At 44.7% G+C, this 23146-nt stretch overlaps 1 protein-coding gene across 6 annotated transcripts in view; it reads right to left on the bottom strand.

Annotated features, from left to right (window-relative positions):
- Positions 1-19380: 19380 nt before the first annotated feature.
- Ak1 (Adenylate kinase 1) overlaps positions 19381-23146 on the bottom strand; it is a 28908-nt gene continuing 25142 nt past the window's right edge. For all 6 annotated transcript variants that reach the window (XM_069321795.1, XM_069321792.1, XM_045727011.2 and 3 more), the window contains 3 exons: positions 22202-22365; positions 21871-21987; positions 19381-20085 (listed from right to left, as the gene is read on the bottom strand). In XM_069321795.1, coding sequence (XP_069177896.1) covers positions 19831-20085; positions 21871-21987; positions 22202-22365 — 536 coding nt within the window. In that variant the 3' untranslated portion in view covers positions 19381-19830. The remainder of the gene's footprint in view (positions 20086-21870; positions 21988-22201; positions 22366-23146) is intronic.

Raw genomic sequence — 23146 nt, 5'->3', positions numbered from 1 at the left:
TTTTATATTTAATTTTTGTTCCATAGCACAAGAGCTGGAACTTATCTTCATTAAATACCATATTTTATGTGGCCCATTGAAAGTCCTGATTTACATCAGTTTGGAGATTTGCCGTGTCCTCTATGTTGTCCACTCTCATAAAAATCCTGGTGTCATCTGCAAAGGATGATACAGTACATGTATACAAAGGATGATACAGATACAGTTTGTGTCCTTGTCTGTATCCGATATGAGCAAGCACAGTACCCTGGGAGACTGAGCTCTAAACAGTTGGTAGCGATACTGGTAGCACTCGAAATTATTGACAACACTGAAGTAGACAGCTTAATTATTTCTGACTTCCTATCCTCACTACGAGCAATAAACAGTTTGCAATCAAGTAATAACGTGCTTGTCTTGGAAGCTAGACGTAGATATATAAGAATACTTAGCAAGAGGGTAAATATAAAAATGTTGTGGATTCCTTCTCACATTGGCATGCAGGAACATGACAAAGTTGACGCCCTTGCTAAGGCTGCAGTAAATAAAGACAGTATTGAACGGAATCTTGAGTTATCAAATAGGTCCCTTAAAAGTGTCATTAGACGAGAACTCCTGGATGGATTTGAAGAAAGTAGAACAGTGCAAACTGGAACTAGCAGGTCCATTATTCATCACAATGAAATGTGTGAAGCAAAACATGTGTATGGGGCAAGTAACAAAGTCAGTAGACTAACAGATGTTGTCACAGCTCGTATAAGACTTGGCTACAAGTATCTCTGGCAGTTCGGCTTGTATTTGGATCTAGATGATGTAAAGTGTAAAGTGTGTGGACATAGGCAGGGACACACACTCGAACACTATATCTTGTATTGTTGTAAAATTGAGCCTTTTAGAGATAAATCTAAGCTCACTCTGTATGATATGGCAACCTATCTTATTACCATGGATAAATTACCTGAAATCCTTGCACTGTACCAACATTTTGCTTCCAGTAGATGAACGACATATGAGATTCAGAAACAAGTAGTGTATTGTGAGGACTAATAATAAACAGAAGCTCCCCTATGACTCTGTAATATCCCCATTGGTCAAACTATTATGTATTAGCGATAAGACCTACCATTAATGTATGATGACTTACTGTAAATATGTAGCTCTTGTAATAGCACTTTCTCTGTAACTAGCTGACATTGTAACTATAAGGTGTGAAGGATAGAAGAAATTGTTTCTGTAATAATCTAATGATGAGGTCTGATAAAGACCTTTTGTGCCCTCTGTAATGCTTTTGCGCTACCGCTCACAGGATGAGTATGGGGTGCACAATAAACTAGCCGCCTTCGGCGGCAACAATCATAAACGGTTGATGATCCAGCCTTTACTTTGTTGACTATTATTGATGGCCCATTAGAAGACCTGATTTCCATCAGTTGGAGGTTTTCTGTGTCCTTTACAGTTACACTAACAAATCTGGTGTTATCTGCAAATGATGAAGCGGGACTATAGTTTGTGTCGTGTTTATATCAGAGATGAGACTGAGAGCACCTGGCCAAGTACCTTGTGGCTCCCACTGTCATGGTCGATCATCCAGATTTTACTTAAAATGTTACTCTTAGTTCTGTTTACATACTTCGTTCTGCTTTGTAAGTTATTCTTTTAGTACTTCTGTGCAATTCTGTATGAATATGTAACGCCAGGAGTGTGAGCGGGAGTGCATGGGAATGGTGTCAGTGGTTGTGTTCAGGTCCAGTTTAGTCTCACATCTAACATACGAGGCGAGGCGAACATCAGAGATACGAGGCGAGGCTCACATCTAACATACGAGGCGAGGCGAACATCAGGCTCTTATAGAACTCACTTGGGGTGTGTTTAAGCACTTCACCGGAAACATTATTTTGGTGTAATATAACCAATTTCTTCGTTGTCATCTGTGAATGTTTTATTTCTCTTATGCAACGGCTCAATAGCAGAATAAACATTTGGATGCCTTTCAATTTGTGAGAGTTCAGTCCCTGAGCCCATTATGTGCCTCTGTAACCCTTTCCACTACCGCCCACAAGATGGGTATGGGGTGTATAATAAATGAACGAAACTATCAATATTTTTTGAAGGCCTTTTGCTCTCAGTCTCTTCGGGGATTTCATACTATTCTTTCCATTTTAGCTCTACTAAAATGCTATTTTAGCTCTACCCACCCCACACATCGGAAAATTAATAAACAACCACGTTTCTTAACTTTCAGACGTGTGGGCTGGGGATGAACTCGCCAGCCTCGCCTCACCATTGACTGACTGCTGATGTTCACCCACACAGCCTTGCGTGCGCTCTCAAGACGGTGCGGCCAAGTCAATCAAATAGACTTGGCTCTGCCAGTTTAATACCTTACACATTAGCACATATCAGGTGTTAATAAGACGGGGATGGCACGTGGTTAAGGTGGGTGTGAGAAGCCCGGAGGATTCATGGCGAGTATTTACCCAGGCCGGGTTACGGGTTACCTGTCAAGCATATGTTTGACAGCATCGAGAGGGATAATCTGTCCGTTTAGTATGTAAGTATATACCTTACGGAGGGATATATACAGCCAACGTCAAACTAATTATATAAGAAACGCTTCGAGGCGACTAGAAGGGACGGGTCACGATAGACAGGCTGCGCTCCGTCACCACCGCCACACCTGTCAATCTTTTCAGAAATTGAATTCAAAATTATGGTGCTTTATTGCTTTTTGTGAGCGGCCTTCTCCCGCCCCTCCGGAGGGGAGCTGTTTCCCGACCCCACGCGGGACCCCTTCCTCCCTACCCCTTCCAGGGGACCCCTTCCTCCCTACCCATTCCAGGGGACACTCACCCTGCCGGAGTCCCAACAATTTTGTTTAATTTAGTTCATTTATTATGCACACCATACCTATCCTGAGGGCGGGCGGTGGAAGGGGTTACAGAGGCACATAATGGGCTCAGGAATTGAACCCCACAATTCCTTAAGCTGAGCAAGTTGCGTAATTAACTAGTTACACACTTCAATGTATACTGACAATAGGTACGAGACCGACCACAAGCAAGTACAGGCTCTAAGCTTAGCAACTTACGTGTGTGGTGAGCCAGTTTCATAATTTGATTTGCTTATCCTGGCCTCGACCCCATCTGGTGGGCGGCGGTGGAGTTAATCACCCACAACTAACACCTACAGTTTGCAAACTGAGGATTTGGCAAAAATTCAGATATTCTACTATTTTCAAATAAATATTTACACGTTTCTTGAACATTTGCTTTCCAGCTGTCCTTAAATTCATGCATCTTTTCGCACTTTATCACACAGTGACGGAGGGTGTGGGAATAATTTTGCTAACACGGTTTAGATTTAATCAGGTTTACATCAACTAGTAGTGCAAACTCGTCATCATATATGTACACCCTTACACACACACACACACACACACACACACACACACACACACACACACACACACACACACACACACACACACACACACACACACACATCGTGGCACCGGGCGGGCGGTCCGCCTCGCTATCATAACTCGCTATATATTTCAAATTCCTACAACTTCTCCCCTCACCTGCCCCCTCTCCATCACGTGATGTGGCTGGCATTGCTGCCCATCCACGCGTGAGGTCAGGGGTGGGGCGCCGCCCCCTTCACCAGATACCATCTCACGACGCGTTCTTTACCTCATTCTTTCATACCCGGTACGCCAAGGTGCATAGTGCTCCTGGCTCTCTGGGGTTCGAATCCTTCTGGGGTGTGGCATTTTCGGATGCATATTGGCTTGGGAACCATTCAAGCTTGTTCGTATTTGTGTTGCTCACCTGGGCCTCAGAAAGTGAGCTGATTCGATGACACATCTGCGCCGAAGTTGACCATCGAGCATTGTCGGATGTTGGGTAAATAGTCTCAGTCTCAGTCTCTCTCCCTCTCTCCCTCTCTCTCTCTCTCTCTCTCTCTCTCTCTCTCTCTCTCTCTCTCTCTCTCTCTCTCTCTCTCTCTCTCTCTCTCTCTCTCTCTCTCTCTCTCTCTCTCTCTCTCTCTCTCTCTCTCTCTATATATATATATATATATATATATATATATATATATATATATATATATATATATATATATAGTTAGGCTACTCTTGTTGGCGTAACTTGGACACGACTCAAGCATTACTGGTGGCAGCTACGGGATACAACAGCTTGGGGGGTGGGGGGTGGGGGGGACGGTGACCAATAATGTCCAGGGACTGATATCACCTGTCTTCTGGGTGAGGGCACCCTACTGTCCTTCATGCTTGTCTGTCAAATTACCGAGAGACCAGATAGGGGGAATAGTGTGACTGATTCAGGAATGTTTATACACACGCACACACACACACACACACACACACACACACACACACACACACACACACATACACATACACATACACATACACATACACATACACATACACATACACATACACACACACACACGCACACACGCACACACACACACACACACACACACACACACACACACACACACACACACACACACACACACACACACACACACACACACACACACACACACACACACACACACACACACACACACACGCGAGTAGGGGGATGGGTGGCCGAGTGGACAGCGCTGTTGACTCGTGGACTAGGGACCACGAGTCTCGACCGAGGTTCGATCCCCGCACCCGGCGGAGACAGATGGGCAGAGTTTCCTTAACTCTAATGGACCTGTTACCTAGCAGTAAGTAGGTACCTGGGAGTTAGACAGCTGCAGCTACGGGCTGCTTCCTGTGTGTGTGTGTATTTACCTAGTTGTGTTTGCGGGGGTTGAGCTTTGCTCTTTCGGCTCGCCTCTCAACTGTCAATCAACTGTTTACTATTTTTTTTACCCCCCCCCCCCCTCCACACACACACGCACCAGGAAGCTGCCCGTGACAGCTGACTAACTCCCAGGTACCTATTTACTGCTAGGTAACAGGGGCATTCAGGATGAAAGAAACTTTGCCCATTTGTTTCTGCCTGGTGCGGGAATCGAACCCGCGCCATAGAATTATGAATCCTGCACGCTATCCACCAGGCTACCAGGCCCCTTGTGTGTGTGTGTGTGTGTGTGTGTGTGTGTGTGTGTGTGTGTAAAAAGTTAGTAGTTAGTAACAGTTGATTGACCGACAGTTGAGAGGTGGGCCGAAAGAGCAGAGCTCAACCCCCTCAAGCACAAATAGGTGAATACAACCCCCTCCCCCCCCCCCCCACACACACACACGGGGAGGAGCTGAGTGTTGGACGCGTAGAGAGGGGGAGTGATGGAGGATTTAATCCTTGGAATTAAAATGAAATATTTCAACAAATACAGGACGAGATTGAGAGACAAAAACAAGTGCTCAAGGGCTATATTCAGGGGGAAATCAGGAAGATGGGGAGAGAATGGGGAACCATGTGTATAATGCTTGACACGGAGCGATGGAAGCATTAATACGAATGTGTGGGATGGACTAGCGTGTACGGGAGGATCAGGCAACAAATGGGTACAAGACAGTGAGGCTAGACTACGGAATCTGGAGGAGCAGCTTCAGAAAATTGCTCTAATACAGGACACTGCAGAAGATACAACCAGAAACAAGCGGGGAAATGATAGGGACACAGTAAGGGCTGCAACACTGGGGGGGGGAGAACCAGCATGCAGGTGGATCACACAGGAGGCCAACACTTGTCACTCATGCAGTATGTGAAGCAATGGCAACATTATAACGTGAAAGTATACAGATATAAAGCTTTGAACTATGAGAAATATTGAAGTGTTTAAATGTTGAGATGCAGGAAACGAGATTGAACTCACACTCCGAATTGGGCCCAATAATAAACGTAGACTTGTTCTGGTACAATTTTCTAACGAAGATGCGGTCGACTACATATTAAGACAAATATTTACTAATGGGCAGCGAAGGTAATTATAATGTGTTTATAATAATGAAGGTGAGAAAACTGACCCACAGTCGTGACCCCTCGCCCCAGCACCCCTCCCCGTCTCACACACCCCTCAAATCAGCCCTCCAATCTTTCCCCTCCTCGTCTACCCCCAACAACTTCACTACCCCCCCTCCACCCCCTCGGCAACCAATCCCTTCTCCTCCATTCCCCCCCCCCTCTCCACTGCCTTTAAACACCCATTCTCGTGCCCCACTCCCACCCTGACGCCTCGCCTCCCACCCCAAAACCCAAACCTGCCCCCTGCTTCCCCCCTGCCCCTAGCACACCCTCGTTCTGACTCCCAACCTCACTCTACCTCTCAGAGGCATAGGCTCCCCAATACCTCTCAGACCCACTACTATGCACTTCAGACACCTATTCGCCCCCCCCCAGGACTCCCTAATTGCCCAGACCCCATCTGCCCCCCCCCCATTTCCCTGGCTCCCAGATCCCCCCCCCCCGCCTCTCGACCCCCTTCTTCCTGGGCACTCCTCACGGCCGAGTGGGAAGCGCTCTGGGATCGTAGTCCTAAGGGTCTGAGTTCGATTCCCAGTCGAGGCAGAAACAATCCGGCAGAGTTTCTATCATCTGATGCCTATGTTCACCTAACAGTAAATAGGTACTTGGTAGACACCTGCTATGGGCTGCATCCTGGGATGTGCGTGTGTTAGAAATATGTAGACAAAATTGAAAAATAAGTCAAGAGTCAGTACATTAGACAACCGACGGTTAGAAAGGCGGGGTCCGAGAGCTAACAGCTCGATCCTGCAAGCACAAATAGTTAATACACACGTCGTAACTTAGTCACAAATAATGCAGTTTACAAATATTCTTCACCTCTCTTGTCGGCAACAAGTGTCTTTTCACACCAATTTACCTCTTTTGTTATTTTAATTTAAACCCAAGTTGTGTGAGGCAACAGAGCCACATATGTATGCAAGTAAAAAAAAAAGTGGATTATCTTGGGAGGTGACACAGGACGCCTGAACGGCGCCAAATTTAAAATGCCAATCGCTCTCACAGGCCGGACGGTTAACGGCAGCTGGCTAGGGGGAGGGGGGGGTGCCCAGTATAACCTGGTGCTCCGCTGTTGGCGATGGAAGGATTAATGATGTGTGTGGAGACGCGTGAGGGCGAGGCCGTTCGTGTAAGGGTTGAGTGCCTCCGTGTAACTTGGTCCTCCAACACCTTACCAAGTACACAAGCACACGCGCACATATTTCAACTCATCCTCCTCTTCTGACACTATTTTCTGTACGTCGTCGACCGGACCATGTTGTAACGGAGCCCCAGTAAGCCACTGTTGTGCACTTTTTATAGTCCGGAAAAACAAACTTAAATCCAAACTTAAATATTCCTAGGCCTAGTATAGCACATGCGTGTACTATGTTAGTCCTCAGATATTGTGCAATTAGGCCTAGGATACTTGGGTATTATTAGCAACAAACATAACGTTCCCGGCTGGTCCAAATTCAGTATTTTAACATTTAATTCGGCACAAGAAACGTCTACTGTCTGGTGGTTCATGACATATTTGTACTTTCCACCACCTCGTGGCTGGAAGCTAGTACTGTCATTTAAAGGGGATGGGCTGTTATATTTATTCTAAGTGGGATACCCGCCGGTTCCCGGGTCGACCCGGGCACCCTAGATCTCTCTCTCTCTCTCTCTGTTTGTATCTGTATCTCACTCCCGTCCCTCCCTCGATTTAAGTCAAACGTGTATGAATATACTCTGGCTTCCTGTGCCCCGACACAATAATTATATAAATTACTATAAGAGCACGCTTCAGCTTCAGTATGTCATTATAATTAACAAAAGATACAAAGACTACAATAGTTCCCGGCTGACTTGGAAGCTGTGGGAGGCTTCCCGAGAACAAGAGTTCTCCCTGATAATGCAATTGCTTGATGAAAAACGTATTCGGACCTCTTCCCATTTCTGGCGTCCTTGGGAGATCGAGATGTTGGGCATAAACTCCAGTTTCGATCTAGATTTCAAAAATGCCTTCAATTTGGTGCGGAGGGATGCTGTACTCCGTGCGGTTCATAGTCATTTCCCTTCCCTCTACCCTTTTGTACATTCATGCTACAGTATGGATCTTAAGCTACTTTTTGGCGAACATGAAATTGACTCGCGAGAAGGCGTCCAACAGGGTGACCCCAATGCTCCTCTCCTTTTCTGCTTAGTCATCAAACAAGTCACAGAGGTCCTGTCCAGCGAGCTTAACATCTGGTTCTTGGATGATGGTACCCTAGCTGGTTCCCAAGACTCAATCCTGGAGGACATCAGAAAAATCCAGGAGCAAGGTGCAGTTTTAGGCCTCACCCTGAACCCTTTTAAATGTGAAATAATATGTTCCAACCAGGGCATCGTAGAGAGAATAGAGGGTCTTCTGCCAAATATCCATAAAACTAAACCTGAAGACAGCACACTCCTAGGAGCTCCCCTGGGGTTGAAAGCCATCGATGAGGTCCTTGATAAGAAAATCGCCGACCTAAAGAGGATGGATGGGAGGATTGAGGATATTGATGCTCATGATGCACTCTACCTCATCACCAGATGTCTGTCCCTCCCCAGGTTAACCTACTTTCTGAGGTGTTCACCATCTTACAGTAGCCAAAAACTAAGTGAGTATGACCGGTTACTGAAATCAATGCTAGAAAAAGCCCTTAACCTCTCTCTCGATGACCTACAGTGGAAACAAGCCTCTCTTCCCGTAAGACTTGGGGGCCTCGGAGTTCGAACAGCAACGCAAATCGCTGTTCCAGCCTTCCTGTCCTCCTTATCAGCATCCGACGACCATGTGAAGGAAATTCTACCTGCCCACTTACATCAGCTGGCAGGTGTACATGATCCCAATTTTACACGCTGTGCCACAGAGTGGGCCTCTCGTGCAGGCCAATCACTTTAACCACCATCCCCAAAAGCCCACAAGCAATCCAGCTGGGATGGCCCCATTGTAGACCAAGTTGCTGCAGAGTGCCTGGGTGCTGCAACAACACAACACGACATTGCTCGCCTCACAGCAGTAGCAGCACCACATGCAGGGGATTTCTTGTTAGCAACCCCAATGTCGGCAACTGGCACGCGTCTCACACCACACGCCCTCCGAATTGCTGTGGCTCTCCGCCTTGCTGCCCCAATCCACACCAGATATAGGTGTATTTGCAGCGAGGTGGTGGCTGACAGGTACGGCCACCATGGCCTACTCTGCCAAAGCACAGGGGGATGGCACTCGAGGCACAGTGAAGTTAACGACATCATCAAGAGGAGCCTCACCACAGCTGGATGCCCAGCTGAAAGAGAGCCCCGTTACCTAACGCCCCGTAACTCTGATGCTCTTATTGGTCGCCCGGATGGTATCACAGTGAACCCCTGGAAGAATGGCAAGCAGTTGGTATGGGACTACACGTGCGTATCAACCCTGGCTAACACCTACATTAACCTCAGTGTTGCACAACCAGGTGGCGCTGCCACCCACAGGGAAGCAGCCAAATCCCGTAAGTATAGAGAACTGGATCACCACTACAATTTTGTCCCCATTGCTTCTGAGACACTCGGCGCCTGGGGTAAAAGTGCTACCAGTTTTTTGGAGGAACTGGGTTCTAGGCTCATTGAAACAACAAGGGACCCAAGAGCTGCAAGCTTTCTTTTCCAGCGCCTCAGTGTGGCGATACAGAGGGGAAATGCGCACTGCATCCAGGGTTCCTGCCCGCCATCTGAGGAGCTGGAGGAACTCGACAACCTATAATAACCATCTTTGTAACCCATATGTAACTCCTTTTTTGTAACAAAGTTCAAATAAAGTAAATATATATGTGTACATACAAAAGAATGGGGGTGGTAGGAGAAGATAATATTAGTGTTCAGTGAGAAACCACAAGGTCTCCTCTGAATACTTTTTATTTTCTTCTCCGAGGCTATGGGTCCCCACATTGGCACCAGAGGTGGTACCCAACATTCTTTATTATAATAAAAAAAAATATATATATATATATATGAGTGTGTATATGTATGAGTGTGTAAAAAACTGGTATTTTAATTAGAGGGAGGCTGGCTGGTCTGGTATCCAATAACACTAATAAACGCTCCCAAAACTCCAAACAGAAATATGTAAAGAGCCTTTAATTCCCAACATTATAATCTCGAGCACACTATTATGTTTCGTTTAAAGTTACGATTGTTTGTCGACACGAGATTCGTATTTTTCCAACCGCAAAGGAGCAAACCGCTTGTGGTGGAGAGCTCTCGAGTCAATAGTAACCCGAGGCGAGCCTTGCGTCACCGCCAAGTTTGTTCCACTTAACACTCCGTAAAAATTGCAACCATTTTGCCTTATAAAGTTACGAACCCAAGCAACCCACCAAACCCATCAAGGCCGATGCATGGATAATGTCAATATTACACAGTTTCATTCTTACCGACATGTCGCATTTTAACGGATTGGTTGATCCGTTCAGAATGTCATGCATTAGGCTACAAGACACGTGTACGTTACTCAAGCCTGCTTGCGAAGTTACCTATGTGCATCCTGAGCCTTCATGCTGTGAATACTGTAGAGGCTTATGGAATACTGTAAAGGCTTATGGAATACTGTAGAGGCTTATGGAATAATGTGTAGAGTTATCGGGTAGGGAATGCAAGCGTCCGAACACGTGGAGGCGGCGTCAGGCGGGCGTGTTATGGAGGGAACATCTTGTTTGTTTTGACTGCGGCATGAGGACGTCTGTAACCTGTTGATCCCGCCACCATGAACCACTCACTACGCTCCTCAATATCTCCCAATAACAACCAAATATAAATATATCTATATATAAATCTATATCCCTAAGAGAATGTCTCCGTCTGTTCTAGGTTGGAGGTCACAGCTGGGATGGGGTCAGCCCGTCCTCTCCAGCGTTCACGTCATTAAAATTATGTACTAAACAACTTTGCTAACTAAATTTTCAATTTTACATCCAGCAAAAGACATGTAAAACTTTAAAACAATATAGATTATTCAGATAATCTAAAAAAAATGGCATAAAGTATAATGTTATGCTAATCCTCCAGTACAGTTTATGATAGTACTGCACATTGTGAGATGCCTCTTCACATCTGACCATTTTACTCATCAATATTGTTCTTGCTCAGATCACCTAGGTGCACAGCACGGCCACATCTCTCTCTCTCTTTAAAGAGCGACATCATTAGTGCACGCCAACTGCGTCTTCGGGCTCAAGCAAAGACCTATTAAAGAACATCGCCATATGTTCTACACATATATATAGAACATATAATTTAATAATAATAATTCTTTGTGTCGGGGGACAGGAAGCCATGCAGAGTGTATTCATACACGTTCCTTATATCGAGGTCTCCGCCCCCCCCTCCCAAGGTCGTATTACTGACCCCCCACAACAAGATGACTCCTGAGTACCTACTTACTGCTTGGTAAACAGGTGCATTAGGTGAAAGGAAATATGCCACCCATTTCTGTGTCGCCCGGGATTCGAGCCAGAAATTCTCTATTGTGAGTCGAGATCGTTGCTGGACAACCCATTCTCCTGTTTAAATAATTTTTGTAACTGTATTATAGTACAAAGATTGCCGTACTAAACAATTAGATAGTAGAACTTTGTACTATGCAAAATGTGGCTAAAAATACAAGTACTATATTGTATAGCACACATGTACTCGAATCCTTATTTTTACTTATCTTTTTTTTTTTATTTGTTCAATTACATTTTTATTTCATTTTCACTTATTCCTATTTTACTTGCATTTCATGTTAGTTATTTTTTATCTAGTACATATAATTGCTCCAAATTTTCCTTATTCTTAGGAACGTACTTTTTTATTTTGTTTACAATTTATATTGCATCACAAATTGTACCTTTGCCATTTTAAAATCAAAGAGCCTTCTTATGCAACCTAGTATAGACCCAGAACTAAACCTCTTATCAATTGTCATATTGATAAGAGATTTATTGCTACGATTGTCATATCTATGATAATCATCACTTTAATTATTAAAATTGCAGGTATTTTACAGCAAACAGTGTAAACAATGTATTAACACATTATCACAATATTTTTGTAATTAACTTGAATGTAAGATCTCTCAGCAAACACCTTGATGATATTAATGCCCTAATTCAAACAGTTGACAACAAATGCCCCTTTATTATACTTACTGAAACGTGGTTGAAAGAGGATACAACACAACTCTTAACATACCAAACTACTTGTCAATCCACAACTGTTGTCGAAGCAATACAGAAGTGGTGGTGGTACTGCTCTTTACTACCACCAAGAACCGACATGCTTAAAAGTAATTAGAAATAGAGACTCCTGTGGTGAGTATATCTTTACCCATTTCAGAGTCTAGGGTGCCGAGGTTTCCTTTTCTTTTCTACTGCTCCTTTCCTTAAACTGTTGTTTATTAAAAGCTTGTATATACAAATTTACGATTCAACTGTTTCTACAAGTCCCACCATGATTTTACATTTTTTGTTAAAACAGCCGAGTAAATGATTCATAGAAAACAATGCTTATACATTTATGGTAAACTTGCTTAAATTAATAATCTGACGCTTGTTTGAAATATACTCTTAATTTTTTTTTGTGGGACTCCTGGTTCAACCCTGAAGCTGAGCGGACGTCTGGACACCTCCGCCTGGGAGCCGCCTGTTCACGTCTTGTTTTCGCGTTTTGGCTTTGCTACTACCGTTTGGTATCCCTTTTCAACGGTCCGATTGTACGACGCCTGGCGCACATATCGCCTTGGGTCACGGGATAGTTGATAGATTTTTTTTTGGCGTGTTCTGGCTGGTTCTCCCGGCGGGGTGACGGTGTTCGGGGGCTGGCTTGGCCGAGAGGTGCTGGGGGTTGGCGGGTCTTGGTGGGCTCCTGGTGTGCCCTCAGTCGTGGTGGGCGGCCGGCTTTTGCTCTGCCGGAGGACACTGGATGACTTTTTGCGTTTTAGTTGGGGGCAGAGTTTTGGTTTTGCTACCTGGTGTTCTCTGTGTGGAGCGGGGCCGGTGCTTGTCACCCTGAGGGACTTCTGGCACTCCCCAATCATCTGCCTGACTGTGCGTTTATTTTCTGTATGGCATATTAGTTTCTAGTGATTGACGTCACTCGTTTCGCGTTTTGGCTTGGCGTTTCACCTTTCCTGGCTTTGCGATTCACCCTTAACGAGTACGCCGGGGCGCATCCGATCCCACGATCGTCGTCGCCCCTAAATCAACAACAACTCGAATTTTTGTATTTATTTATATACAAGAGTTCTTACATTCTTGTAAAGCCTCAGGTCCTTAATCATAAATTTCCACAGAAATACGGCCCGCCAAATCGTTTAACAACCAGGTATACCCATTCACCCCCAGAACTGAGAGGTATAAGCTACGAGGAAAGGCTACAGGAGCTAAACCTTACGTCCCTGGAAGAGAAGAGTAAGGGAAGACATGATAACCACCTACAAAATTCTCAGGGGAATTGACAGGGTGGACAAAGAAACTATTTAGCATGGGTAGATCACGAACATGGGGACAAAAGTGGAAACTTAGTACCCAAATGACCCACAGACATATTAGAAAGAATTTTCCCGTGTTAAGAGTAGTTAACAAATGGAATGCCTTGGGCAGTGATGTGGTGGAGGCAGACTTCATGCATAGTTTCAAATATAGATTTGATAAGAGCCCAATAGGCTCCAGAATCTGCACCAGTTGAGAGGCGGGACCAAAGAGCCAAAGCTCAATCCCGCAAGCACAACTAGGCGAGTACTGCTGGGTGAACTGAGGATAGTTAAAGATTGGCGCCCAGTCAATCCTCCCCGGCCAGGATACGAACCGAAGCTAAAGCGCTGGCGAAGCGCCGGGAGAGTGCTTTACCAATTCGCCACGGGGACATAATAATTAACTTGAATTTACCTGAGGGCCACCAACACACGAGTGGCCTCGACAAGGACAAAGTCGGTTGCTTGTTATGAATCCCCTTAGCTTCTGGATATAATTTGCTAACAACCGTCCCATAATTAATGTCAGTTAAAAAAAAAGAGGACTCTCTAAGTCAAGCAATGTTTCTTGCCTCGTTGTTTGATATATTTAATAGACAAGGCAGATGGTGGCAGCGTAGTTAATCCTATGTAGCATTTCCTTAGAAGTGTACCTTTTGGTTCTGGTGTAAACCATTAGTGGTACTGTAATATTTTATGTACAAATTTAGCAGGGTTACATTATTAATATTTTATTTTTAGTTCATATGTTAGTGATGTTACAATGGTGGCAGTGGTGGGATTCAACAATTGACACAGACGGGAAGTTTAACATGAGTTTATTGAGAACAAATTATGCTATTCACCACTATAAATTCCCTACTTTAACACTGGCAATTGTTACGGGATCCAGACATGCAAACGTATCAAAGATCACACACATTACCTTGAGACCACTCTCTGCCTCAGTCTGGTGGATTCACTCTGTCTCCTGAGGCTCGCCTGATGACCTGCAGCCTCACACTGCCTCTGACACTCCAGCACTCTCTCCTAACTATCATACAGGGGTATATATACAACTGAAACAGGAGGGGGGGGGAGAGTTTTACACTGTTGTGGGAAAGTCTGGTGTGGTCCTGTTCCCAGCTGATTCAGCCAACTCAGAAAAAGTGTTTTGCTCACCTAAATATTTGGTCAGCACATCAGGGCGTCAGCTTCCCATGATGTACAAAAAAGCAATCAAGCTGTACCATTAAGTTGTTTGTCAAGACCATCAGGATTATTCATAAACAGAAACAAGCTGACTAATGAGGAGCCAGAAAATATTTCAATTAACTCTAGGGAGCCGGTCGGCCGAGCGGACAGCACGCTGGACTTGTGATCCTGTGGTCCCGGGTTCGATCCCGGGCGCAGGCGAGAAACAATGGACAGAGTTTCTTTCGCCCTATGCCCCTGTTACCTAGCAGTAAATAGGTACCTAGGTGTTAGTCAGCTGTCACGGGCTGCTTCCTAGGGGTGGAGGCGTGGTCGAGGACCGGGCCGCAGGACACTAAAAAACCCCGAAATCATCTGAAGATGACCTCAAGATAGCTGAATCTGAGGTCACAGGCTGATCTTACCAGGACGTTCCCATGGTGAGTCATGGGTGTACTCTCCAGGCGTTACATGGCCCTTAACCCGTTCCTGGTACAAGAGTTGACCAAGTTCTGGAATGATGTTTGTTACCCGCTGTTGAACTTTCTCCAATACGGCTACGACTTTCTGAAGATTAGGATTCCATGCTTGGATACAATAATCGAAATTAGAGCACACCAGAGATTTAAACACAAACTACCTTCTTTTCGGTTCGTTTCTCCAATTACTTTTTATATGAAAGTCGAACCCAGATCCGAATTAGCCAATGGTGGGCCTGCCACTGAATAGACTCGGTAGAATAGAATAGAAAGGTGGCCGCCCCATGCTCCACCACAGTGTAAACAATGATTTGTGTTAATATTTTCTATTAGATAAGCTGCAGAGCCCTAAAATTCCCATAGTCCGTGCTACTTAGAGCTTTTTGTTCCAGGTAGTGAATCTTTAACAACCCTAAAATTCCCAGACAGCCTGAAACTGCCGTCAGCGTTACTCCAGAATACAGGATTGTTGCCATTTTGCTGTTGTAGTTGTATATCTCACCTGCAGGCCGCCCTCAGCCGTGGTGGGCTCCTGGTGGGCCCTCAGTCGTGGTGGGCTCCTGGTGTGCCCTCAGTCGTGGTGGGCTCCTGGTGGGCCCTCAGTCGTGGTGGGCTCCTGGTGCGCCCTCAGCCGTGGTGGGCTCCTGGTGTGCCCTCAGCCGTGGTGGGCTCCTGGTGTGCCCTCAGCCGTGGTGGGCTCCTGGTGTGCCCTCAGTCGTGGTGGGCTCCTGGTGTGCCCTCAGTCGTGGTGGGCGGCCGGCTTCTGCTCTGCCGGAGGACACTGGATGACTTTTTGCGTTTTAGTTGGGGGCCGAGTTTTGGTTTTTTACCTGTGTTCTCTGTGTGGCGCGGGGCCGGTGCTTGTCACCCTGAGGGACTTCTGGGACTCCCCAATCATCTGCCTGACTGTGCGTTAATTGCCGTATGGCATATTAGTTTCTAGTGATTGGCGTCACTCGTTTCGCGTTTTGGCTTGGCGTTTCGCCTTTCCTAGCTTTGCGATTCACCCTTCACGGGTACGCCGGGGCGCATCCGATCCCACGATCGTCGTCGCCCCTAACTCAACAACAACAACAACAACAACACCGGCGTCACGCGCCGCCAGGTCCTGTGTAACTCACTAGTGCACCAATAATTTGGAAAAATAAAAGAGGTGGCTGTCGTCGCCCGGGCTTTTCATAGTGATTTGAAACAGTTCTGCGTTCATTTGACAGCGCCTCCTAAAATGAAAGTACTTATGGTAACTATTTGATGGAAAGTACCAATATGTAGTGATGGACCACCAGAAAGTTGACTTTTGTATTAGTGAATTTGGACATACGGGAAACATTTTTAATGGCAATATAAATGTAAGATCTAACCTAACCTAATCTCTTCTAGCAATCCTAGGCTTTATACATGCTATCTTAGGCCTAATATAGAACATATATATATGTTATACTAGGCCTAGGAATATTTAAGATTGATTTTTAAGCTTCATTTTTTCCAGACTAAAAAAATGTTAAGTACAAAAAGTGATTTATTGATGATCCATGACAATATATTAGTACTTTCGACCACATAGTGACCTTACGTACAGTACTATCATTCCAGGAGGATGGGCTGGAATTTGCATACTAGACAAGTAGGGAGTAATTTCAACAGCACAGTTCGCATCTTGATTATGCAAGTGAAGGAGTAACCGAGTAACAGTAGGCTTATGCAAATTGATGACTAGGCTTTTAATCTTGGTGAATGTGCATGTGCACAGTGAATCTTTTAGTTGAATTCTTATTTAATTCACAATCAGGTCTTATATATATATATATATATATATATATATATATATATATATATATATATATATATATATATATATATATATATATATATTATTTAGTGCCTACTGGATTGGGGGCCAGACCAGAATGACATAATGATATAGACAATTATTCGAACAGTTCCATGGCACAGACGTAACGAGACTAGTGTTTACAAAAATACAAGAGGGATATAACAAACTGTGTACTTTAATATTATATATATTTATTTTTGGCTTATGGTGGCAAAAGAAAAGACAGTTTTTTTTCCAGCTCAGCCGTGACGGATGAGGTGGTGATCCCTGTCATAAGTCTGTCTCGGCCGTCAGTGTCACAAGTCTATCTCAGCCGTCAGTGTCACAAGTCTGTTTCAGCCGTCAGTGTCACAAGTCTGTTTCAGCCGTCAGTGTCACAAGTCTGTCTCAGTCGTCAGTGTCACAAGTCTGTCTCAGTCGTCAGAGTCACAAGTCTATCTCAGTCGTCAGTGTCACAAGTCTATCTCAGTCGTCAGTGTCACAAGTCTGTTTCAGCCGTCAGTGTCACAAGTCTGTCTCAGTCGTCAGTGTCACAAGTCTGTCTCAGTCGTCAGTGTCACAAGTCTATCTCAGTCGTCAGTGTCATAAGTTTGTCTCGGCCGTCAGTGTCACAAGTCTATCTCAGCCGTCAGTGTCATAAGTCTGTCTCGGCCGTCAGTGTCACAAGTCTATCTCAGCCGTCAGTGTCACAAGTCTGTTTCAGCCGTCAGGTCACAAGTTTGTCTCAGTCGTCAGTGTCACAAGTCTGTCTCAGTCGTCAGTGTCAGCCGTCAGTGTCACAAGTCTGGCTCAAGTGTCTTCCAGTCATCGTCGTAACACTGTCACAATCCGTTTTAAGTAACAGTGACTAACATTAGTCCTGTCACTCAAGCTGTGCTGCAATAAAACTTTGTCTTGTTTATGTCAAAATCATCTTGTCTTGTCACTTGTCTCTTCCAATCACTCGGCTCAGTCACTTGTTTCCCCCAATCACTCGACTCTTCAAGTTGTAGTTACACTAAAATCTCTCAGTATAAGCCACAATACTCTAACAGTTACATTAAAAGGGAGTCACAGTCAATAGGACCGTCTCAGATATAAAACATCATGTACAGTCACTAATGAGCCACAGTTAGTAAGTTGGATGTCTGCTTTAGGTAGTGACAGTCGAACTGTCATCATGTTTTGGCTGTCATTTTTATATATTTAAGGTCAAGTTATGTGGATATCCAGTCATAATTACTGTCATTGACATACAGAGGGATTCATTCACCGGGAGATGTAACCCGCTTTTCGGTGCATATACACATAGTTTACTGTAGTCTTTGGGAATGTCTAAGACTAATGCCTTCTGGCTGGTCGGTCAGTAAGTACTTGTGTGTTAATTGCCTCTAGTGGTTGATAAGACTTAAGCCCAACATCACCACCACGATTGACGCAAGTCTTTCTCAGTGAGGTACTTTCAGGTGTTCATTATCTAAATCGACTCTCATTCATTCACGAGTCTGTCTCAGCTAAACTCAGTCAACAAATTTTCTGAAGCACGGCTTACAGAGCATGGCGTGACGCAGTGGTTGACGGGAGCGTCACTCGGTGGGTTAGGTACCATTGGATCTGGACGGTAGAATTTCCATTTACCGTCCTGTCCTGTAAACTGGAGTTTACCGTGTGGATAGCCTCGCCCTTAGCAACACATTGGACTCAGTGGAGAGCATCAGCCGCAACAGACAAGCTCCACAGCCTCGGTACTTAGATACGAGTCACATCCTATACAAGGTTCTCCGACGCATTGTTAAAACATACCTAACCTCTTCTAACTCAACCCTAACTACTCTAACACAGCCTAATCTAAACTAAACCATCCTAACCTAACCATTTGACAATCAGAAAGCCTTGTCGAACTGTCTTGTGAACAATTTGCCAATGTTGACCAAACCACACACTAGAAAGTGAAGGGACGATGACGTTTCGGTCCGTCCTGGACCATTCTCAAGTCGGTGAAGTCGAATGGTCCAGGACGGACCGAAACGTCGTCGTCCCTTCACTTTCTAGTGTGTGGTCTGGTCAACATACTTCAGCCACGTTATTGTGACTCCTCGTCTGCAATTTGACAATAAATCGTGCGTATTCCATGACAGTCTTAACGAGAAACATCTTCACGAACAGTATCATCTAAGAGGGAACACATCCTCAGGCAGTCATTATCTTGCTTCATAATCAGTCACTACCCCGGCCACACCACTCTACAGATGCCAGAGTGACCCGTATAGAGCCCACTCACCGTCGCAAGGCTCGCCTGCTGCCTTCCTGCGCCCTCTACCTTAGACAGTTTGACATAAATAAAATTAGGGAAAAATAAGACGGCTAATGGAAATTACTTTTGTGTTGAATAATATAAAAACAAAACAATTTTATTACTGAAGATGAGTTAGAGCCAATGTGTTAATAAAAATATTTCGGGCATCAATTGATAACAATGATTTATTAACAGTCAACAATAGCACCAAGAGGGGACTTTAATCACAGTTACAGACGTTCTCCCACAGTCTCAGTCGAACACTCATATACTCAAAATGATTTGTAACAGAGAATCCTTCGTCAACAAAAATACAATCACAGATGTCACCAGTAGTCCCCATTGTTGCTGTGTTTACGGTGTTGCTTGCGAGCTCTACCACCCAATATGGGTGGCGCTGTGGTCGTGTCATCCCGAGCAATTATTTAAGCAACGATATCTATTTACGAAGTCTATCGACACTTTTGTCTATGTACATCAACATTTATATCTGTATGAGACCAAGTCACAAGAGATATCTTTGTGTCTTAACCTGTAAATCTCTGTTGTGCATATTTGAGAATCCGGTTTCATTATAAGTATCGTTGATAAACTTCGCAAAATGAACTTAAGTGTGTTTACTGCAAGTTGCCAAGAGCTTTCTGTACTTCGGCAAATACATCATCAGGAGAGCTGAGGGCCACGATGGTGCTGCACTTGTCCTTGTAGTAGTCGATGACGGGCTTGGAGTGCTTGTGGAAAGTTGCCAGTCGCTTCTTGATGGTCTCCTCGTTGTCGTCGACGCGGCCGGAAGTCTTAGCGCGGTGCAGGAGTCGCTCCACCATCACCTCGTCGGGGACCTCGAAGTACAGCACCTTGGTACACGGCATGATCTGCACGACATAAGCCATACTTTATAGTATTTGTTAACCAAAGTCACAGTAGCGTAATGTATCAATGAGAAAATTGTGGATCACAACAATGGGTCTGTCCGTAGTTTGGGTGTCTAGGGAGGCCAGTGATGTCAGGTCCCTCTCACCGTACTGCTCAAACATTTTACTGTTTATGATAAATATGACGAGGGGGCAACTACACCTTAATGTGTACTCAGCTTCACGGTTTATATTCAATGACAGTTAACTTTAGAAAAGAATAATAAGATCCAGGACTGAAGTATACTTGCTGGATGGTCATTAAGCACTTGTGTGGCCTTAATCACCCTCCAGCGGTTGACAGGCCTTTAACCCAACACTAAACCACCTAATAAGGTACGTATTACACTGAAAATTACGTTAAACAAAGTTTTTAGTAAACTAAGGCGTAATTTTTTGTCTAAGACAATATTTTTCTTGTCAAAAAATATATAACCAAAGAAGAAAAAGGTGAAGTAAGGCGCTGCATGGGTCCATAAGACTTCTGCAATTTCATTAGTTCTTGTGTTACATGGGCAGTGTGTGCTGGATGTTCTGCCATGGTGCCAACGACGGTGGAATGTACCTAAGTGTGAGCTACCTGTTAAAAGTTGGTTGAGATTGTTTGATATGTGATGCTTCGCTGATGTCTAATCTTCTATTGTTGCAGCTGTCGACTATTTTGGTGTTGTTCGTTAGGATATCTCAGATGATAATCTGATTGTGTGTAAAAATGACGTTCTTTGATGGAGCCTTGAGGTTATCTTAAGGTTATCTTGAGGTGATTTCGGGGATTTTAGTGTCCCCGCGGCCCGGTCCTTGACCAGGCCTCCACCCCCAGGAAGCACCCCGTGACAGCTGACTAACACCCAGGTACCTATTTTACTGCTAGGTAACAGGGGCATCGGGTGAAATGCCCTATGAAATGAAATTGAAATGGAGTTGTCTTGCCTATATACTGAGATCATTGGGTTGACAGTCCCCAAGAGGGTATGTGAAGACAAAGATGACATTCATCTTTTTCCAAGCCATTTTACTTGGCATCGGGAGAGTTCTTCACGAGGAAGTCGGCGGCCTTGTTGCTCTTGGAGTAGAGAGTCAACTCTATCTTCTGGTTTGTGTCGGTAGGGATCACATTTCTATCAATAATGTCTGTCAGGACGCCTTTCTCCGTTTTGTGAGCTGTGGAAAAGAAGTTACAGTAAGGTCGTTAAGAGGATGAGACAGATTCTGTAGTCTTGATGGCTTCATCAGAGGCAGCATGACGGTTCAACTTCCTTTTAATGACATCTTCGACATATCCGTTAAGGCAAGGTAATTATCAGGAGAAAGCAATAAGATATTACGACTAGCACTTGGAAGGGAAGATGATATGGATTTGGGACAGGGCGCAGGAAAGGGATGGTGCCCAACCATTTGGACGGTCGAGGATTGAGCACCGACCACTGCCCACAGACGATTGCTGATGCAGTGGTCAGAATACCAGTGCTGTTGATGGGGAAGTGTCCCTGGCGGCCTGGGTTCGAGTCCTCTGTGGGGTCATAGTGTTAAAGTGTTAAAGTGATATATGTGCTTGGAGACCATTCAAGCTTTGCTCACACACACAGAGTATATTATATATATATATATATATATATATATATATATATATATATATATATATATATATATATATATATATTGGGGGGGGGGTTTATGTAGATAAAAAGTGGATATAAGGAGTAGAGTTGAGGAGGAGACAGAGAGGAGTGAGAGGGGATACTGTACCGACTGCTCGAACTGGACGCCCTGGGCCTGTTCTCGAGGATAACCGTCGATGAGGAAGCCTTTGGAGGTGGAGACCCGCGCCAGCATGGCCTCCGCCAGCAGGTCCAACACCACCTCCTGTTGGTCATCAGTAACTGTCACCACCACAATCTCGCCCCTTCAACCAACACAATTACTATCCACAATCTTTGAAAATAAAATAATTTTCGTTGACTTTATAAACAGAAAACGAAACCACAACACCCAAATACACGTGAGATTACATATATATAATATATGACTAAATTATGAAAGTGTTAGTAAAGTGGAACATGTTGAGGTGGTAGCTGACCAGAGGGACGAGGTCGCCCTTCTCCATGATGGCGTTGAGACTCTTGCCCCGCTCCGAGCCCGAGCTGACCTCCTCCCTCAGCAGGTCGCCGGAGGAGAGGTGGGTGTAGCCATACTTCTGCACGATCTTGTCACACTGCGTCCCCTTCCCGCACCCGGGTCCTCCTGCACAGTCACAACACATTATTACTGTAAATACTCCATCCCTCACACATGCGAAATGGAAGTGACAGCATTTTGTAACCGTTTTGAGTGCCACTCTGCTTGTATAATAATAATAGTAATAAGAAAATTATTTGAAGCAATAAGGCGACTCGAACCAACGTTCTGATGTCTACTAGACGCACACCTTAACCCTTGTACCATGACATGGGATAAATTATACAACCTGGGATTCAACCGAATCCACAGGAAATCTGGAGGAACTTGTGGGAATCTGGAGGCCCTTACTGATGTAAACACATAACCCCCAAGTACTGTGGTGAAGGTAAAGTTAGTGTGATATCTTCGTGTAACTGAAGCCGGGTGATGACCTACTTTACCTACACCACAGTGTTTGGGGGTTATGTGTACGCTTCAATAGGGACCTCCACACTTCCTGTGGATTCAGTGGAATCCCAGGTTGTATAACTTATACCATGGAATGGTATAAGGGTAAGGTGCGCGGCTGGGAGTACCTTGATCGCTAGTTCCAGTCATCTCATTTCTCTAATTATTTTTTTTCAATAATACAAATAATATATTACTAAAATGTATTCTTACAAAATATATACATAACAATAAAATTAATTTTTGTGCAAGCTGTGTTTATATATATCTTCATCAAGGCATGTACACATATTATCTATTTTGCTTGTGTAGTTGACCAGATACTGTTAGAGGTGAGAGGTGTTGGCACCGCGTGGCACCAGCTGTGGCACACCGCTGCACCTCTACTGTAGCTTCT

The sequence above is a fragment of the Procambarus clarkii genome, chromosome 10 (genome assembly GCF_040958095.1).
Source record: "Procambarus clarkii isolate CNS0578487 chromosome 10, FALCON_Pclarkii_2.0, whole genome shotgun sequence".
Lineage (NCBI taxonomy): Eukaryota > Metazoa > Arthropoda > Malacostraca > Decapoda > Cambaridae > Procambarus > Procambarus clarkii.
This window is presented reverse-complemented; position numbering and strand designations above follow the sequence as displayed.